Source organism: Hemitrygon akajei, chromosome 3, assembly GCF_048418815.1.
Source record: "Hemitrygon akajei chromosome 3, sHemAka1.3, whole genome shotgun sequence".
Classification (NCBI taxonomy): domain Eukaryota; kingdom Metazoa; phylum Chordata; class Chondrichthyes; order Myliobatiformes; family Dasyatidae; genus Hemitrygon; species Hemitrygon akajei.
This window is the reverse complement of record NC_133126.1, coordinates 42,555,998-42,575,539: the sequence shown is the minus strand read 5'-3', so window position 1 is coordinate 42,575,539 and position 19,542 is coordinate 42,555,998. Positions and strand designations below refer to the sequence as shown.

General features: G+C 39.0%; 1 protein-coding gene across 8 annotated transcripts in view; it reads left to right on the top strand.

Moving 5' to 3' along the window:
* LOC140724911 (ena/VASP-like protein) overlaps positions 1-14,828 on the top strand; it is a 249,431-nt gene extending 234,603 nt beyond the window's left edge. For 5 of the 8 annotated variants that reach the window (XM_073039682.1, XM_073039688.1, XM_073039680.1 and 2 more), the window contains 5 exons: positions 1,346-1,406; positions 9,977-10,042; positions 13,070-13,139; positions 13,324-13,381; positions 14,212-14,828. In XM_073039682.1, the coding sequence (XP_072895783.1) occupies positions 1,346-1,406; positions 9,977-10,042; positions 13,070-13,139; positions 13,324-13,381; positions 14,212-14,273 (317 nt within the window). In that variant the 3' untranslated portion in view covers positions 14,274-14,828. Of the gene's footprint in view, positions 1-1,345; positions 1,407-9,976; positions 10,043-13,069; positions 13,140-13,323; positions 13,382-14,156 lie in introns of all 8 variants that reach the window. The other 3 variants (XM_073039683.1, XM_073039685.1, XM_073039686.1) reach the window with 3 other exon arrangements.
* Positions 14,829-19,542: the final 4,714 nt, after the last annotated feature.

The window sequence follows — 19,542 nt, the reverse complement described above, 5'->3', positions numbered from 1 at the left end:
GAGATGCATGACATTAATTTGGGGTATCAACTGTGCAGAATGAAGAAAACCTTTCTTCAAATGAGAGATAGATGAAATAAAAGGGCTAGGTAAAAGAGTAAGAGATTTCGAGAGGATCTGTGGGGGTGGGGAGGGGAGAGGTTGTTAAGTATCTGGAATGCTTTGCCTGAGAAGCCAATTAATTGCCAGCATTTAAGAAGTGTTTACATGAGCATTTGAATCACTTGAGCACAAAAGTGCTGGGAGATAGAATTATTACAGAAGGCTGCCCACCGGTCTGTTTGGCTTGCTGTACAATTCCATGACTTTTCCATTACTGTATTCCTTTTGTAATTTCCTCTACCTGTGGGAAATCTGTTAAAATATAATCTCATCAGAGCTTAGATGATCAATGCATTTATGCATACATAAAATTTGTTAATGTCAGAAGGAAGATCTTATGCAAATTGTTCAGAAATAGTAAGATTTCTAATTAGTTCACATTTAATCACCTGACCAACAATTAGATTTATTTGAGAGAAGAGCTAATTAATTTTAAAAAAATAATTAAAGTTTAGAAACAATTAAAGTTGCCAAGCAAACATAACAAGCTGTCTTACCATTTTGAATCATATCCTGGTGAGAGTCAACATTCTTGCAAGAAAAAGAAAGAAATGATGAAAAAAGTTAAACTACTTAATGCTATCATTTAATTTTTAATTATATACCTTTATAATTGATCACAAAATAGTATTGCAAAGTATAAATGGAATAAATATCAGATTAATACCATTGGAAAATATAGCTCCACATATCTGTACTTAGCACAAAAATATCCCATTCGCATTCCCAGACAGCTTTTAGTTTAAATTGGGTTTGAACCCATTTAGCCTCAATGTGATGGAGCAAGGTGGCTGAGCATCTAGGAGTTATTTGGTACAGGGCATTATCAAATGGAGATACAGATAATGTTGAAGATCTGGCAGTTTGCTCGAAATAAAGATCACAGATTTTGAATTTGGCTAAAACAATATTTGGGCTAAATCATTATTTGTGTGGGACAGCTGTCATACTATTGACGCATCATTTGAATCTGTAGCTGTAGAGGCTGTCAGCAGAATCAGTGCTTTCAGTTGTAAAGAGAAGTACAGTGCCAATAATTCAGTACCTGAGAAGAACTATAGGTACCAAAAAACCTGGTATTCTTTGATGCAAAATGCATGAATGTCCAGTAATTTTCTTTATCCAGAAATTTATTATAAATAATAATATGTGTATTAAGAGCTTTACATCAGAGGCATCTTTTACCTAATAAGATCAATGCAAGCTGTAAATCTGTTCAATAAACATAAATATTTCTCAACAGATGCTGTTAAAAAGCCATGGGAAAGGGCCAATTCTGTCGAAAAGTCAGGAACGATTTCAAGGTGAGAGGTTAAGGAATATATGGTATTTTAAAATTATGAAGTAAGGTTATGCTTTAATAATTTATGAATAATTGTGTTTCATTGAAGAATGTAAACAGGATTAAGCTATATGTTATGTACAATACATGTTATTTGGACCTAGAAAGATAACTAAATTCTGTGATGAATTATTTTGAGAGTGTTTGTGTTAGCACAATGAGTAAGGACATTATGGTTTGACATTAGAAAAACAAAGAACAACATTGGTGCTCAAAGGACCTGTTCCTGGGCTATAATGTTCTAGCATCACACTAATATGGAACAATGATTTCATCTGAGCATTAATGGGTTAAGTGTGATACAGATAATATTCTATTTTTACTTTTGCACAAGATTCATTCATTTTGTTTGATTGTGGTGTGACTACAACACCTAGGAACAGAGCAGCCTATCAATTCCAGATAGGTTTGGTAGAAGTTTTACTTCTGTGATTCTGATGCTTGCATAAATTCAAAGCCAATTTCTAAATTCTGTACTGTTATTTGAATGCCTATTCAGTAAAAAAAGATCACAATAGTTATCCCAATATCCTGGAAAATGTTTATACCCTAATGAATAATGAATATAATTAAAATCTGTTTATCTACTAATTGTTTCATTATTTTTATGAGATCATGTTATGCTTCTCTACATTCTGCACTGACTTCACTTCAAAATTACTCAGTTTTTGTCAACGGCTTTGAAACATCAGTTGAGAAAAGAAATGTATAGTTGCTGATATTTTCTGATTATTTCTTTATTTGTCTGGAGTTTTAGTTAAACAGAATAGCAAAAATAGCAATGCATTTTTGGTATTGTTGTTGTGTATCCCATCTAGTTAAAGACTATAGCTCCTGGGTACACCAGTTACATTGTGCTCAGTGCACAGTGAATATTCTGTGATCTCTAATGCAAAAGAGAACATGAAGGGGTTGAATCATTGTGGATAGAGCTAAGGAGCTGCAAGGGTAAAAAAACTACACTGATGGGTGTTATACTGTATACAAACCCCCAAACAGTAGTAAGGATATGGTCTGCAAATTACAATGGCAGATAAAATACGCATGCCAAGAGGGCAACGTTACAATAGTCATGGGGATTTCAATATAACCATATAACAATTACAGCACGGAACCAGGCCATCTCGGCCCTTCTAATCCGTGCCGAATGCTTACTCTCACCTAATCCCACTGACCCGCACTCAACCCATAACCCTCCATTCCTTTCCTGTCCATATACCTATCCAATTTTACTTTAAATGACAATATCGAACCTGCCTCTACCACTTCTACTGGAAGCTCGTTCCACACATCTACCACTCTCTGAGTAAAGAAATTTCCCCTCGTGTTACCCTTAAACTTTTGCCCCCTAACTCTCAACTCATGTCCTCTTGTTTGAATCTCCCCTACTCTCAATGGAACAAGCCTATCCACATCAACTCTATCTATCCCCCTCATAATTTTAAATACCTCTATCAAGTCCCCCCTCAACCTTCTACGCTCCAAAGAATAAAGACCTAACTTGTTCAATCTTTCCCTGTAACTTAGGTACTGAAACCCAGGTAGCATTCTAGTAAATCTTCTCTGTACTCTCTCTATTTTATAGACTATAGACAATAGGTGCAGAAGTAGACCATTCGGCCCTTCGAGCCTGCACCACCATTCTGAGATCATGGCTGATCATCTACTATCAATACCTGGTTCCTGCCTTGTCCCCATATCCCTTGATTCCCCTATCCATAAGATACCTATCTAGCTCCTTCTTGAAAGCTCCTTCTTTTGTTGACATCTTTCCTATAATTTGGTGACCAGAACTGTATACAATACTCCAAATTCGGCCTTACCAATGCCTTATACAATTTTAACATTACATCCTAACTCCTATACTCAATGCTCTGATTTATAAAGGCCAACATACCAAAAGCTTTCTTCACCACCCTATCCACATGAGATTCCACCTTCAGGGAACTATTATTCCTAGATCACTCTGTTCTACTGCATTCCTCAATGCCCTACCATTTACCATGTATGTCCTATTTGGATTATTCCTACCAAAATGTAGCACCTTTGCAGGTGCTTTGTAGCAAAATATGCAGGTAGATTGGAAAAATCAGGTTGGTACTGGATTCTAAGTGGGGGAATTTCTGGAATGCCTATGAGATGGCTTTTTAGAGTAGCTCGTGATTGAGCCCACTAGAGGATTGGGTATTCTGGACTGGGTGTTGTGCAATGAACCAGAATTGATTAGAGCTTAAGGTAAAGAATCCTTAGGGGAAAGTGATCATAATATGATCAAATTCACCCTGAAATTTGAAAAGGAGATGCTAAAGTCAGATGTATCAGTATACCATTAGACCATAAGGTATAGGAGCAGACGTAGGCCATTGGGCCCATTGAGTCTGCTCTGCCATTCAATCATGGGCTGATCCAATTCTTCCAGTCATCCCCATTCCCCTGCTTCCACCCCATACCCTCTGATTCCCTGGCTAATCAAGAACCTATCTATCTCTGCCTTAAATACACCCAATGACTTGGCCTCCACAGCCACTCATTGCAACAAATTCCACAGATTTACCACCCTCTGACTAAAGTAATTGCTCCGCATCTCAGTTCTAAAAGGAGGTCCTTCAATCCTGAAGTCGTGCCCTCTTGGAGTAAAGGGAATTACAGAGACATGAGATAGGAGATGGCTAGAATTAATTGGAAAAGAACACTGGCAGTTATAATGGCAGAGCAGCAATGACTGGAATTTCTGGAAGCAATTCAGAAGGCACAAGATTTATACGTTCCAAAGAGGAAGAAGTATTCTAAAGGCAAGATGACACACCCGTGGAACAAGAGAAGCCAATGCCAACATAAAAGCCAAAGAGAGAGCATACAATAGAGTGAAAATTAATGGGAAGTTAGAGGATTGGGAAGCTTTTAAATACCAACAGAAAGCAACTAAAAAAGTCATTAAGAATGTAAAGATGGAACACAAAAGTAAGCTAGCTAATAATATTAAAGAGGATACCAGAAGTTTCTTCAGATATATAAAGTGTAAAAGAGAAATGAGAGTGGATATTGGACCGCTGGAAAATTATACTGGAGAGGTAGTAATGGAAGACAAGGAAATGACGAACGAATTCAATAAGTATTTTACATCCATTATTAGGGAGATGAGAAATTGAAAGGTTTGAAGGTAGATAAATCATCTGGACTAGATGGTGTACTCCCCAGGGTTCTGAAGGAGGTGGTTGAAGAGATTGTGAGGCATTCATAATGATCCTTCAAGAATCACTACATTCTGGAATGATTTCAGAAGACTGGAAAATTGCAAATGTCACTCCACTCTTCAAGAAAGAAGAGAGGCAGAAGAAAGAAAACTACAGGCCAGTTGGTCTGACCACAGTGGTTGGGCAGATGTTGGAGTCGATTACTAAGAATGAGGTCTCAGGGTACTTGGAGGCACATGATAAAATAGGCCGTAACCAGCATGGTTTTCTCAAGGGAAAATCTTGCCTGACAAATCTGTTGGAATTTTTTGAAGAAATAACAAGAAGGATAGACAAAGGAGAATCGGGTGATGTTGTGTACTTGGATTTTCAGAAGGGCATTGACAAGGTGCCACACATGAGGCTGCTTAACAAGCTACCTGGGGTATTACGGGAATGATTCTAGCTTGGTTAAAGCAGTGACTGACTGGCAGGAGTCAAAGAGTGGGAATTGGGAATAAAGGGAGTCAATCATATAATATATAACAATCACAGCACGGAAACGGGCCATTCCGGCCCTCCTAGTCCGTGCCGAACTCTTAATCTCACCTAGTCCCACCTACCTGCACTCAGCCCATAACCCTCCACTCCTTTCCTGTCCATATACCTATCCAATTTTACCTTAAATGACACAACTGAACTGGCCTCTACTACTTCTACAGGAAGCTCATTCCACACAGCTATCACTCTCTGAGTAAAGAAATACCCCCTCGTGTTTCCCTTAAACTTTTGCCCCCTAACTCTCAAATCATGTCCTCTCGTTTGAATCTCCCCTACTCTCAATGGAAACAGCCTATTCACGTCAACTCTATCTATCCCTCTCAACATTTTAAATACCTCGATCAAATCCCCCCTCAACCTTCTACGCTCCAATGAATAGAGACCTAACTTGTTCAACCTTTCTCTGTAACTTAAGTGCTGAAACCCAGGTAACATCCTAGTAAATCGTCTCTGCACTCTCTCTAACTTATTGATATCTTTCCTATAATTTGGTGACCAGAACTGTACACAATAGTCTACTAGTCTTTTCTAGTAGGCTGACAGTGACACAAGGGACTGTGTTGAGACCGATTCTTTTTATGTTATATGTTAATAACTTAGGTGATGCAATTGATGGCTTTGTTGCAAAGTTTGCAGATGACATGAAAATAGGTGGAGGAAAAGGTAGTTTTAAGGAAGTAAAGAGGCTACAGAAGGACTTGGACAGATTAGGAGAATAGGCAAAGAAGTGGCAGATGGAATACAGTGTCAGGAAGTGTATGGTCATGCATTTTGGTAGAAGAAATGAAAGAGTTGAATATTTTCTAAATGGAGAGAAAATACAAAAAAACTGAGGCACAAAATGACTCGGGAGTGCATGTGCAGGATTCCCTAAAGGTTAGTTTGCAGGTCGAGTCTGTGGTGAGGAAGGCAAATGCAATGTTAGCATTCATTTCAAGAGGACTAGAATATAAAAGCAAGGATGTAATGTTGAGACTTTATAAAGCACTGGTGAGGCCTCACTGGGACTATTATGAACATTTTTGGTCCCCTTAGAAAGGATGCGCTGAAACTGGAGAGCCTTCAAAGGAGGTTCACAAAAATTATTCCAGGTTTGAACGGCTTCTCATAGGAAGAGCGTTTGATGGCTCTGGGCCTGTATTCACTGGAATTCAGAAGGTTGAGGGGTGACCTCATTGAAACCTATCAAGTGGTGAAAGGCCTTGATAGAGTGTGGAGAGGATGTTTTCTGTGGTGGGAGAGTCTAAGACCAGAGGACACAGCTTCAGAATAGAGGAGTGTACTTTTATAATGGAGGTGAGGATGAATTTCTTTAGCCAGAGAGTGGTGAATCTGCAGAAGTCTTTGCCACAAGCAGCTGTGGAAGCCAAGTCTTTATGTATATTTAGGACAGAGGTTGATAGATTCTTGATTGATCAGGGAATGAAGGGATACGTGGAGAAAGCAGAAGATTGGGGCTGAGAGGAAAATTGGATTAGCCATGTTGAAATGGTGGAGCAGTCAATGGGCCAGATGGCCTCATTCTGATCCTGTATCTAATGGGTCTATGAACAATTTCTAAAGCACCTTTATTCCTTACCTTGATCGTAATGCCATACTTTAAAAAGCTGGAAAAATTCTTTGGAAAACACCTATTATTTTGAGTTAAAAGGAAGAAGAGGACAAAACAGTGACTCCATTTCAGTTATAGCCATTACTAGACAACAATTAAGTAACGATAACTAGTCTTAACCCTGATAGTCTAATTTATAACTTTTTTGAAGCCTAAGATTCCCTGTGATTTGGAACGAGATCTTGTCTTTATGGAAGGACAGATTCATAGTTCAACACTGCAACTCACAGCTTTGTTCTTGATTGATTGGTATTGTCCATCAGCTTTCGAAAGAAGATGGAAGTAACTGAATGACGAATTAGATTGCAGTATTTCAGCAATTTTCACCACAGATCAGGGATAGATTTGGTCCCAGAGGAAAAAAGAACAACTAAAGCCCCTGGTTTGAGAACTTTCAAACTGTTACTATATACTGCTGACAAGGTGGAGCTACAGTTGTTGCCTTTGAGACTAAGTGCGGTAACATTGTGCTGTGGCTTTCTGCCCTTATTTAGCACAGTACCAACATTACGTGTGCAGTGTATCACTGTGCTGAGTTTTGTAGGACTAAACCACTGCAAGTGTAAAAGTTCACGTGTGGCTGCAGTCTGCATTTAGACCAAGTGGACTACAAAATATGTCCAAGAAATCGCCATTATCTGCAGCCAAAGGGAACCTTGTTTCCAGAAAATGTCTACGTACAAATTATTTGTGCAAATGGAATCAATAGGTAGTTTTGTGAATTAAGTTTGGACTCATGAAAAAGCCTATGCTATTGATTTATTAAAAAATACTCCCATATTTCAAATTCTATCATATCTAATTTTAGTGAAATATGCCTGTTTTTACTCACTGTTATTGCAATGAAGTAATTTAAGTTACTGGCTGTGTGTTTTCTATTAAGTCCCAGTATTAGATGCTTTGAAAACAGAGCACAAGTATTTACATCAGGTGAAGTGCATTCTTGTACTTGAGAGGTCATGGCACCATTCTCTCTAAAAATGCAAGGCATGCAGTGGTATAGATCCTCCACGTTTTGGTTGTTTATACTGTAAATGCTTTTTTAGGTTCAGGAACATTATTATCTAGAAATTGGACTTTAGGCCTTTTAAGAAAGCTAACTGAAAGGCATGTGTGGTGCTGATGCTGGAACAGGAATCACAATAATATTATGAAATTGGGGAGTCTTGCTTTCAGCAATCATTATCACATGTTGGTTCACTTTAAAAGCAGTGAAACAGCAGTAACTTACTCAACAGGCAGCCGTCCTGTCATGCACTGACCTAAGGGACAGGAACAGCTCCTTTAAAGAGATCTCTCCAGAAAAATGAGAGAGGATAGTGGCACATGGGACTTCCAGGGTGATACTCCCTACCTAAAAGAGCAGGTACGATGGCACATCATAGCCAAAAGTGGCTCCAAGCACTTGCCATCCACAGATCAAAATGCCTGTGAACTACAGAAACAAAAGTAAATCTGCAAATGCTGGAAATCCAAGCAATACACACAAAATGCTGGAGGAACTCAGCAGGTCAGGAAGCATCTATGGGAAAAAGTAAGTCGCCGTTTCTGGCCAAGACCCTTCAGCAGGACTGGAGAGAAAAAGATGAGGAGTAGAAATAAAAGATGGGTGAGGGGGAGAGAAACACAAGGTGAAACTGTGAGGGGGAGGATGAAGTAAAGAGCAGGGAAGTTGATTGGTGAAAGAGATACAGGGTTGGAGAAGGCAAATTCTGACAGGAGAGGACAGAAGGCCATGGAATAAAGAAAAGGAGGGAAGGAACACCAGAGGGAGGTGATGGGCAGGCAAGGAGATGAGATGAGAGAGGGGAAAGGGAATGGGGAGTGGGGGAGGGGTTATTACCAGAAGTTCAAGAAGTTGATGTTCATACCATCAGATTGGAGGCTACCCAGATGGAATATAAAGTATTGTTCCTCCGACCTGAGTGTGGCCTCATTGCAACAGTAGAGGAGGCCATGGCTTGACATATTGGAATGGAAAGTGGAATTAAAATGGGTGGCCACTTCCCTCACTACCATTCAGTGCTCCAAATAGTCCTTCCAGGTGAGGCGACACTTCACCTCTGAGCCTGTTGGGGTCATATATTGTGTCCAGTGCTCCCGGTGTAGCCTCCTATATATCGGTAAGAACCCCAACGTAGATTGGGGGACCCTTTCACCAAACACCTATGCTCTATCCACCAGAAGAAGTGGGATCTCTCAATGGCCACCCATTTTAATTCCACTCCCCATTCCCATTCCGATATGTCAATCCATGGCCTCCTCTACTGTTGTGATGAGGCCACACTCAGGTTGGAGGAACAACACCTTATATTTCATCTGAATGCCCTCTAATCTGATGGCATGAACACCAATTTCTTGAACTTTTGGTAATGTTCCCCCCCCCCCACCATTCCCATTCCCTTTCCCCTCTCTCACCTCATCTCCTTGCCTGCCCATTGCCTCCCTATGGCGGTCCTCCCCTCCTTTTCTTTCTTCCATGGCTTTCCATCCTCTCCTGTCAGACTTCCCCTTCTCCAGCCCTGTATCTCTTTCACCAATCGACCTCCCAGCTCTTTACTTCATCCCTCTCCATTCCAATTCCACCTATCACCTTGTGTTTTTCTCTCCCCTCCTCTACCCTTTAAATCTACTCCTCAACTTTTTTTCTACAGTCCTGCTGAAGGGTCTCAGCCTGAACCATGAACTGTACCTTTTTCCATGGATGTGAACTACAGAAGGTTACATTTATACAGAGGCCAGGCAACATTTACAGTTTACTAAATAAAAATTACAATGGAGAGCTTTTTTTTAAAGTGGGGCCACTTTATATTGTGTTCAGTTCATGGTTTTCAGCTGTGTTCAGTTCAGAGTTAAGTATGTCTTGACTTCCAGTCTAATTTCTGTTATTAAATAATTAATAACAGGAATGGCATATGGAATGCAGGCTGCACAAATTGATGGTGTCATGTGCAGAAAATAGAGGATGATTGATGCCTGGGAATGCCTCGTCCGATTTTCCATGGGTGGAACGTCATGTTGAAAATCAGTACACACACTTCAAAACATGAAAATTTAGTTTTTTGTATGACTTATGCATGAAAGGACAGGTAAAATGTGTCCAGTTTCTGGGTATATATTTCTGAAATAATGATGTCAGAAGAATATTGCATTCAATCTTTTTCTAATTCCATTTCATTGTTTTAGAAGTGCATTAATGATGAAGAGTTCTGAAGCTAAGAATATTGTGCAGTCTCATCTTTCATCCTCTAGGTACAAATGAAAGCAACAATTTCACACCTTTCTCAGCTTGTCCATTTGTGGATGCGCATCTCCTTGCCAACTGCAAGCTGAATATCTACAAACAATGTATAGCACCTATTGCATTATTTAACAGCTTGCTTCAACTTGCGCTTCCCTGTCAATGCAGATGTACGTAATGTGCTATTTCATGTGTGCATCCTTCCTGAAAATGGTGCCCTGGTTCATATATATTCAAAAATGTTTGTATTCACCAAATTATATAAAAAATCATTAGCAAAGCTCCAGACCATATTGCAAATAGCTGGAGGAGGTTTGGAAGTACAAGGAACCAAAATTTAAATAATCCAACTGTAACTTCATACAGTCCTTTACTCAGCTTATAAATCAGGCATGCCATCTCTCCTCAGCAAGTGTAGCTTTCATTTGAGAGCACATTACTCTTAATCAGTTTATCTGTGCACTTACTTGCTCTGGTTAAGAAGCGTTGGACACCATCTTGAGTAATATTCCAAGGACTATTAACAATACCAATTGAGTATTTATGAAATGTTGACAGTGTAGAAAACCTTAAAGTCAAAGACATTCCTGTTGTCGTTTCCATAAATCCTGCACAAATTTATCAACCTCCCTGCTAATTTGCTGATCAAAGTTAACCATCTCATGTGATGTTGCATCTGAAGATCATTTTAACAGAGAGAGGCAGGTTATTAGGTGGTGGGAGATCTAAAGGTGTTGATATTCAGGATACATGGATGTTTCTGTGTATGAATCACTGAAAGTTAAAATGCAGATATGCAGGGAAGGAAGCATGTACTTGCTCTTGTGCAGTAGAAGTTCATTTAGATTACAGATTTGTCATATGAAGGGTGATTAACCAAACTATATTTACTTGAGTTTAGAAGAAAGAGAGGTGTTTTAATTGAAATATGCAATTTTCTTACAGAGTTTAACAGGACAGATGCAAAGTTAAGTTTGACCTGCCTAGGGAGTCCATGGCCAGTATTCAGTCTCATATAAACAATCAGCTGTTCAGGACAGGGATAAGAAATATCAGAATCAGGTTTATTATCACCGGCATGTGACATGAAATTTGTTAACTTAGCAGCAGCAGTTCAGTGCAATAAATAATATAGAAAATAAAACACAAAATGAAATAATATATAAATAAATAACAGTGTACGCTTATTGAATAGAATAAAAATCATGCAAAAAACAGAAATACTATATATTTTAAAAAGTGAGGTAGTGTCCAGAGACACAGAAACAGGAGAGGCAACAACTACAATTCGGAGGGTCAGCGACCATGATGGATAGAGAGACATGATCACCCACGCCGAATGGCAAGGCACCTGAATGAGTGTCCAGAGATTCAAAGTCCATTTAAGAATCAGATGGCAGAGGGGAAGAAGCTGTTCCTGAATCACTGAGTGTGTGCCTTCAGGCTTCTGTACCTCCTACCTGATGGTAACAGTGAGAAAATATCGTAATCCAAAGTGCATTAAATCTTTGAACTTCTCTTATCCAAAATAACAGTGAAGGCTCAGTAGTTCAATATAATCTATAGACTGATTTTTTTTGATATTAAGGGAATAAAGAGTTAGAGAGTTCATCATTAGATCATCTCTTGATGAATGGCAAAGCGGGAATAATGGGTCAAATAGCTTTTTTTTACATTCTTATGTTTTTATATTCCAATGACCTGTTGGTTTTGTGAACCCTGCTATGTACACTAATAAAATGTAGCTATAGATCACTCACAGTTGATGCAACCAGCAGGGCAATCTATGCTTGGTCTCTGTACAGACTCTAACCTGTCCCTGACACTGAAGCAATGCAGTGATATTATTACACTGGTGTGCCTTTGCAACTGGAGAACATAATCTCTCTCATTACTACAAACACACAAAGGTCTAGTTTCGATTGGATCTCGGAAGCTGACAAGCAGGTGTGAGGGATTTAGCTAGAGAAAGATGACATTACCAGGATCAAGCCGTACTGCCTCCTAGTGGTTATAAAATCATTGACTTGAAGAAATGTTAACTTCTACTGTATTTTGTTTCAGCAAGGGATGGCATCATTGTCCAACTCCAAAATGTGTAATTAATTTTATACAAGTTTATCATTAAGGGACAAAGAGCAAGTATAGCTCAGGTGAAATGGGGGTCAGAGACCAGATGTTATCAGTCCTGGGTTTAAATTAAAACATTTTGTTTTTATCTTATAATATTTTTATGTCTGAATCTATAATGAAGCTGTATGTGGCAATTTGCTATATTGTAAATGTATCCTCCCACCAGGAGTGCTGTAGGAGTTGAGTGTAGGAAATAAAAGCAGCACACCTAGATACTATTATAAATATGAGGATGAAAATGTATAAAAAATGTGAAGAAAGTCAACTTTACCCTGAAATGTCCCTAGGACTGAAAACTCTTTTAAAACCCATGATGATCACCAAAAAAAGCAAAAGAAAAACTTTAATTAGTAAGCTAGTACCCACTTAAGTAGTTAAATACACATTTCCAATGATTAGAAGTAACAATATTTTCCAACATTTGTGGTATGAAAGCAAAGAATTTTGGAGTTCTGATACTCCCCAGCTCCAACTCCTTTCTAACTTTCATTTGGTAATGGAATTCATTAATGTGTTCCGTTCTGAGCATATTCATTGAGCATTTTGATCGAAAGGGATTCGTTCCAATGAAGCATTTAATTATAACTTTCCACTCTTTGGCTTTTGAACAGAGCATTTCAATAGATTTTGCATTTACACTTCTTTGCATGATGGATTTTATACAATGAATGCAACAGTGTCCCGGAGATTTATGCATATAACCATGATAGAGGAAATCTAACTATATGACAATGTTCTGAAATCCAAATAATAGTTTAAAAATTGTAGATAAAACTGCCTTGGCTTTTCTGTGAGAATGCTGACCTAATGCCCCTTGCTGCTGCACCGACTTGCACAACTTAAATGTAACTAGCATGGAAATCCACACCTAATTTCTCTGTTTTACGTATTTCCCTACCCTGTAGACTGAAACCTGGAAATGTAACCTCTAACGATGTGGCCACAGATGCCTTAGATTTTGATCGATTGAAGCAGGTATGTAACATACAGCTGAAAAGGCTAAAATGCATTACGTGTTTTCCACAAAATATTTATTTTTTAATCAAGTGTAGTGGTATATGATTTCATTCTTTTCCATCGTATCTATTAAATGCAAAGAATGAAACTTTTCCAGGACATTTTGTAAATCAGCTTGCATTTTTATAACTTAAACCCACAGGAAATACTGGAAGAAGTGGTAAAGGAGTTGCATAAGGTGAAAGAAGAGATTATAGATGGTAAGCATTGTGTTTGTTACTGGCCATAATTAAAAGCTGCCATCAAACATGTAATAATAGGTTCCAATTCTTGCTTATATTTGTAAATGTGTTTAATTGCAGTTGCAGCTTACACCATGCTCCAGATTTCATTACACCTGATCAGAAATTTTATCATTTTCAACACAACTAAAATTCTAGTTGTTGATAGTAGATTGCTGGCTGTCCTCAACAAGGTCCACATAATTGAAACAAAAAAAGGAAGAGCTGGAAGTACTCTAGAGAACCCTGTTCTGATGAAAAGAAGAAACAAGACTATTAACTTGGCTTTTCTTTCAGTAGATTTTTAGCTTCTGCAGCTTTAGGCTTTTTCCTTAAATAATTAGTTTCTGAATTAAGTACAGTTTGGGAAGGCAATTACAAGACTCATCTCTTTTTTTCAAACAAAATACTCCAATGTTTCCTGTTGTCCCTTAATGGAATACTTGAGAAATGGACCTCCTATCTTTTCAAAATTCCAAAGCTATCTTTGCCACAATTGTTATTGCATCAGTTTCAAGCAACTGATGTGTTAAGTACAAGCAACACATAATGAAACATCTAATGTTTTCTTTATTGAACATAAGCATTTGGAAATATATTTAAACAAAAATACGCTTGTAATTCTTTCTGTGACCAAGGAAACGGGAACATTAGCTTCTTTTGCGTTCTATTTTAAATAAGGTATTTTAATCTTGGCTCTGGCTTTAGCAAGGCTTCAACTTTCTCATTAACGACAGTGTTCATGTTTTTTTAGCCATTAGACAAGAATTGAGCAGAATCAGTACAACGTAATGAATTTTGCACTTCAGAACGTGAGAAGTCCTCAAAGGGATCTGGGAAGATGAGAGATGACTGGCTCTATGGAGGATAATGTGGAAGATTGACTAGGAGAGAAGCTATGCACTGAATGTCACAGTTGCTTTCAAGCCCTTCATTGAACAGTGGATTCGACATGCTGCCTTGGATCTGCTTCACATGAAAAGTCTTAATAATTTTCCAAAACAACAACAGAAACTTTCAATGATTTTTAATACAACTTGTGAATCTTATTTTCTAGGTTTTACAGAAAATTGCACATCTGTTTTATGTTAGCCTTTGTATTTTTTATTAGATTATTTAAAAGTTTACATTACTTTTAGATTGTGTTTTTAGATAAGAGCTTATAAACACACACACACAGACACACACACACACACAGACACACACCACAAATCTTTTGCTTTTTGTAGGTAAATACTTCAGTTATTACTACCAGTAGACATTTCCACAGTATTATTAACTCTGTATTGAAAAGTCTTTGCCAACAAAGAGATCCTTGTAACATCACTGAAAAGGCAGAAACTTGTACTAGTTATAATATGACAAAGTAAACTGATTTCTCAACCAATCTTTCAAATCTTATTAAAACAAGGTACGTCAATACAAAGCAGTCTCTGTGTCCGTGTTAGAATGCAGATAGTAGAAAGTTATTCAAATTATAAGACATGATATACGAGCAGAATTAGGCCATTCAGGCCAACAGGTCTGCTCTACCATTCCATCATAGCTGATTTAATATCCCTCTCAAGTGCATTCTCCTACCTTTTCCCTGTAACCGTTAGTGCCCCGACCAATCAAGAACCTATCAAATTCTGCTTTAAATATACTCAATGACTTGACACCTGCAGCAGTCCATGGCAAAGAATTCCACATACTCACCATCCTCTGGCTAAAGAAATTCCTCCCCATCTCTGTTCTGAATGGACATCCGTCTATTCTGAAGCTGTGGCCTTTGGTTCTAGAGACACCCATGATGGGGATCATATTTTCCACATTCACTCTGTCTAGGCATTTCAATATTCAATAGGTTGCATTGCAATCACCCCTCATTCTTCTAAACGTCAATGAGTACAGACTCAGAGCCATCAAACTCTCCTCACATGTTAACCCTTTCGTTGCTGGAATCATTCTCATGAACCTGCTCTGTACCCTGTCTAATGCCAGCACATCTTTTTTCTTAAATAAAGAGCCAAAACTGCTCACAATACTCCACAAGTGTGGTCTGACCAGTGTCTTATAAAGCCTTAGCATTACATCCTTGCTCTTTATTTTAGTCCTCTCAAAATAAATGCTAACATTGCATTTGTCTTTCTTACCACCAACTCATCCTTAAGGGCACCCTGCACAAGGATTTCCAAATTCTTTTGCATCTCTGATTTTTGAATGTTTTCCCTGTTTAGAAAATTGTCTTCGCCTTCACAAATTTCTTCTAGCGAAGTGCATGAACATACACTTCCCTAAACTGTATTCCATCTGCCACTTCCTTGCCCATTCTCCCAAACTATCTAAGTCCTTCAGCAGACTCTCTGCTTCCTCAACACAACCTGCTTTTCCACCTATCTTCGTATCATCCGCAAACTTGGCCCAGAGCCATCAATTCCATCATTTAAATTGGTGACATACTGCATAATGTGAAAAGAATCAGCCCCAAAACCGACCTCTGAAGAACACCAGTAGCTACCAGCAGCCAACCAAAAATTGCCCACTTTATTCCCACTCTTCGCCTCCTGCCTGCCAGCCAATCGATGAACCATATTAGTATCTTTCCTGTAATACAGGGCTTTAATCTTGTTAAACAACCGCATGCCTGGCACTTCTTCCAAGGCCTTCTGAAAATCAAAGTAGCATAGTCCACTGGCTCTCTTTTGTCTATCCCTGAAAGAATTCCATCAAATTTGTCAGGCAAGATTTCCCCTTAAGAAAACCATGCTGACTTTGGCCTGCTTTATTTGAACATTATTGACATATAGCCAATCAGAATAACTTGACTCCCTATTACAACCATGTGATCCACAGAGATGTCTTGGCAAATTTGAGATTATGAGAAGCATTTTCAGGTAATCAAAGTTTCACAGACTTGTTTTTGAATGGAAATATTTCAATTGTGTTAAAACTGTTGGCTTATACTGCTAGCTTTTCTATCATGATTAAAAACAGCAAGCATTTAAGTGAAACAAAGTAAATTTACTGCCCTGGTGGTGCAGATATACAAAGCTATGCAGTGAGTTAACACCTTCTTAAAAGTCACCCAGGATGGAAGCTTCCTTCGGGGTTTTTAACAACATCTTATTGTGAACGATTTTGCTGTTTCAAGAGCAAATAGACAGTGGATGGAAATGGATGTCTTTCCACCAGATGTTGAAGTTGAAATCCAAATTATTCTGTGCAGGGAAATTATATAAAAACAGCCTATGTGCAGGAAGAGATGACTGTATAAAACAAAATGTATACAAAATGAACTGTGCCTCTAGAGGCCAGAATATTCCTCACCTAACATCCTTAGGATGTCAATCTTAACCATTGAAACAAAAGTCAAGTGATGATTTCATTAAGTCTTCAACAAAAGAAGGGTATCTTAGGAGACTGGTCTTGAAAGCCGACTTTTGGCACCATCTTTAACTGTTCTCACTTCCAAAATGTCATCCTTGGCATTTATGTGTTACTGTCTAATGAGAACAGAGATGAGATCTGGTTTGGGAGCAAGCTTTGCCTTGCTCAGGATAAATCCAACTTCACTATATTCTGCCACATCTGTGACCTTCAGGTATGCAACACCAGAAATAGCTGTATTTGACACATCAAAGAAAATGTAGACCTCTCTCTTTTAAGCTGCAGATAAGAGGAATTGTGTAGATTTTTGGCATCTTCAAACCTTTAAGCTCCTGAAGGGAAGAAGTCTTTTTTTATGTTATATGTCAGTGATTTGGATGATGGAATTGATGGCTTTGTTGCAAAGTTTATAGACGATATGAAGATAGTTGGAGGGGTAAGTAGTTTTGAGGAAGTAGAGAGGCTACAGAAGCACTAAGGTTGGGAGAATGGGCAAAGAAGTGGCATATGGAATACAGTGTTGGGAAGTGTATGATCATGAACTTTGGTAGAAGAAATGAAGGAGATTATTTTCTAAATGGAGAGAAAACACAAAAGGCAGAAGCACAAAGGGACTTGGATGTCCCCTAAGTGTTAATTTGCAGAATGAGTCTGGTGAGGAATGCAAAAGTGATGTTAGTGTTCATTTCAAGAGGAATAGAAAACAAAAGGAGGGATGTAATGTTGAGACCTTATAAAGCACTAATGAGGCATCATTTAGGGTACTGTGAGCAGTTTTGGGCTCCTTATTTTAAAAAGGATGTGTTGAAACTGGAGAGGGTTTAAAGGAGGTTCACAAAAATGATTCCAGGATTGAATGGCTTGTCATATGAAGAGCATTTGATGGCTCTGGGCCTGTATTCACTGGAATTCAGAAGAATGAGGAGTGACCTAATTTGAACCAATTGAATGGTGAAAAGCCTTGACAGAGTGGATGTGGAGAGGATGTTTCCTTTGGTGGGAGAGTCTAAGACCAGAGGACACAGCCTCAGAATAGAAGGATGCCCTTTTAGAATGGAGATGAGGAGGAATTTCTTTAGCCAGAGAGTGGTGAATCTATTGAATGTGTTGCCACAGGAAACTGGAGGCCAAATTTTTATGTGTATTGACAGCAGATGTTGATAGATTCTTGTTTGGTCAGAGCATGAAGGGATTGGTCAGAATTATAGGTCTAATTCTGCTCCTATATCTTATGGTCTAATACCATTGCTGCCACTGCTCCTGTTTTTCTTTAGGGTGTGGGACATCCCATCCGCAAGTGTCCGAGGTCAGCTCTCTTGGCATAAAGCATTGCTGGATACTGACTGGAGCAGCAAGTCCATGTGGGTCAAATAGGCTTTGATAGTCTATAGCATGCAACAATGTGTAAATGGTCTTCCAGTGTCAGCGACCTGGAAGGTAAGGGTGTTGATAACAAGCTCCATCCAAAGCCCAGACTGCACTGCATTGGAGGGAGGTCCTGCCCAAGATCAAGATCTGTAGACCTTTGGCCAGATCTTCAGATGGGAACATCACATGAACTCAGCACTGTTGGAGTAATCTTATGCAATATGAGATTAGACTCAGCACACTCTCTCCTTCTTCTGCACTAGAAGATGATTTAACACCATCATCAACATAGAAATGCCTTTCTATGTACCTCCATGCTTCAGTGCTGAATTCCTTCTCTTCCTTGATAGCTGTCCTTTTAACCCATAGATTGCCACAGCTGGAGAGGGGCAGTTACCAAATACATGAATTCTCATGCAACATTCCAGAATCTAGTGTCTAATTGCTAGTCATGAAACCACAAGGATCTGAGGTTGTGTTGATATCCTCTTTCACTAGGAAAGTGTGGAACATTTGATTGCTGTCTGCCATCACTGAGAAGGACTCAGTTCTGAAGTGCACAAGGTTCCTGAGCAGAATGGTATTGAGGTCTGAACCCCACAAGAGCACATTGCTCAGTGAGATGCCTTTGAACTGCACACATGAACAACAGACATTCTGTACCTGTGCAGGTTTCTGGGGATGGCAAATATCAGTTTTCTTTGCTGGGATCTGATGGAGGTGTTAGCTCAGCACAATTGTTCCTGAAGAGACCCTCCATGAACTCCACGTAATGATCTTTCATTTCTGGTTTCCTTCTCAATATGCAACTGAGGGACATGAGTTAACTATGGGCCTGCTCTCTGTTGTTTGGTAGAGGTTGTCATGGAGTGCAGAAAGGAATCCTTGGCTAAAGGATGGCTGACATTGGGAGCTGAACGTTCAAGGATATACAGTGTGTCTGAAAGATAGGTTAGCAGGCAGAGGGGCTGGTGTAGCCCCGTGTATAAGAAATAATATTAAATCATTAGAAAGAGATGACATAGCATCGGAAGGTGTAGAGTCTCTATGGGCTGAGTTAAGAAATGGCAAGGGTAAAAGGACCCTAATGGCAGTTGTATACAGGCCACCAAACAGCAGCCAGGATGTGGATTACAAATTACAGCAGGAGATAGAAAAGACATGTCAGAAGGGCAATGTCATGATCATCGTTGGGGATTTTAGCATGAAAGTGGATTTGGAAAACCAAGTCAGTACTGGACTTCAAGAGAGAGAATTTGTAGAAAGTCTAAGGGATGGCTTTTTAGAACAGCTTGTTGTTGAGCCCACTAGGGGATCAGCTGTGCTGGATTGGGTGTTGTGCAATTATCCAGAGGTGATAAGAAAGCTTACGGTTAAGGAACCCTTAGGGAACAGTGATCACA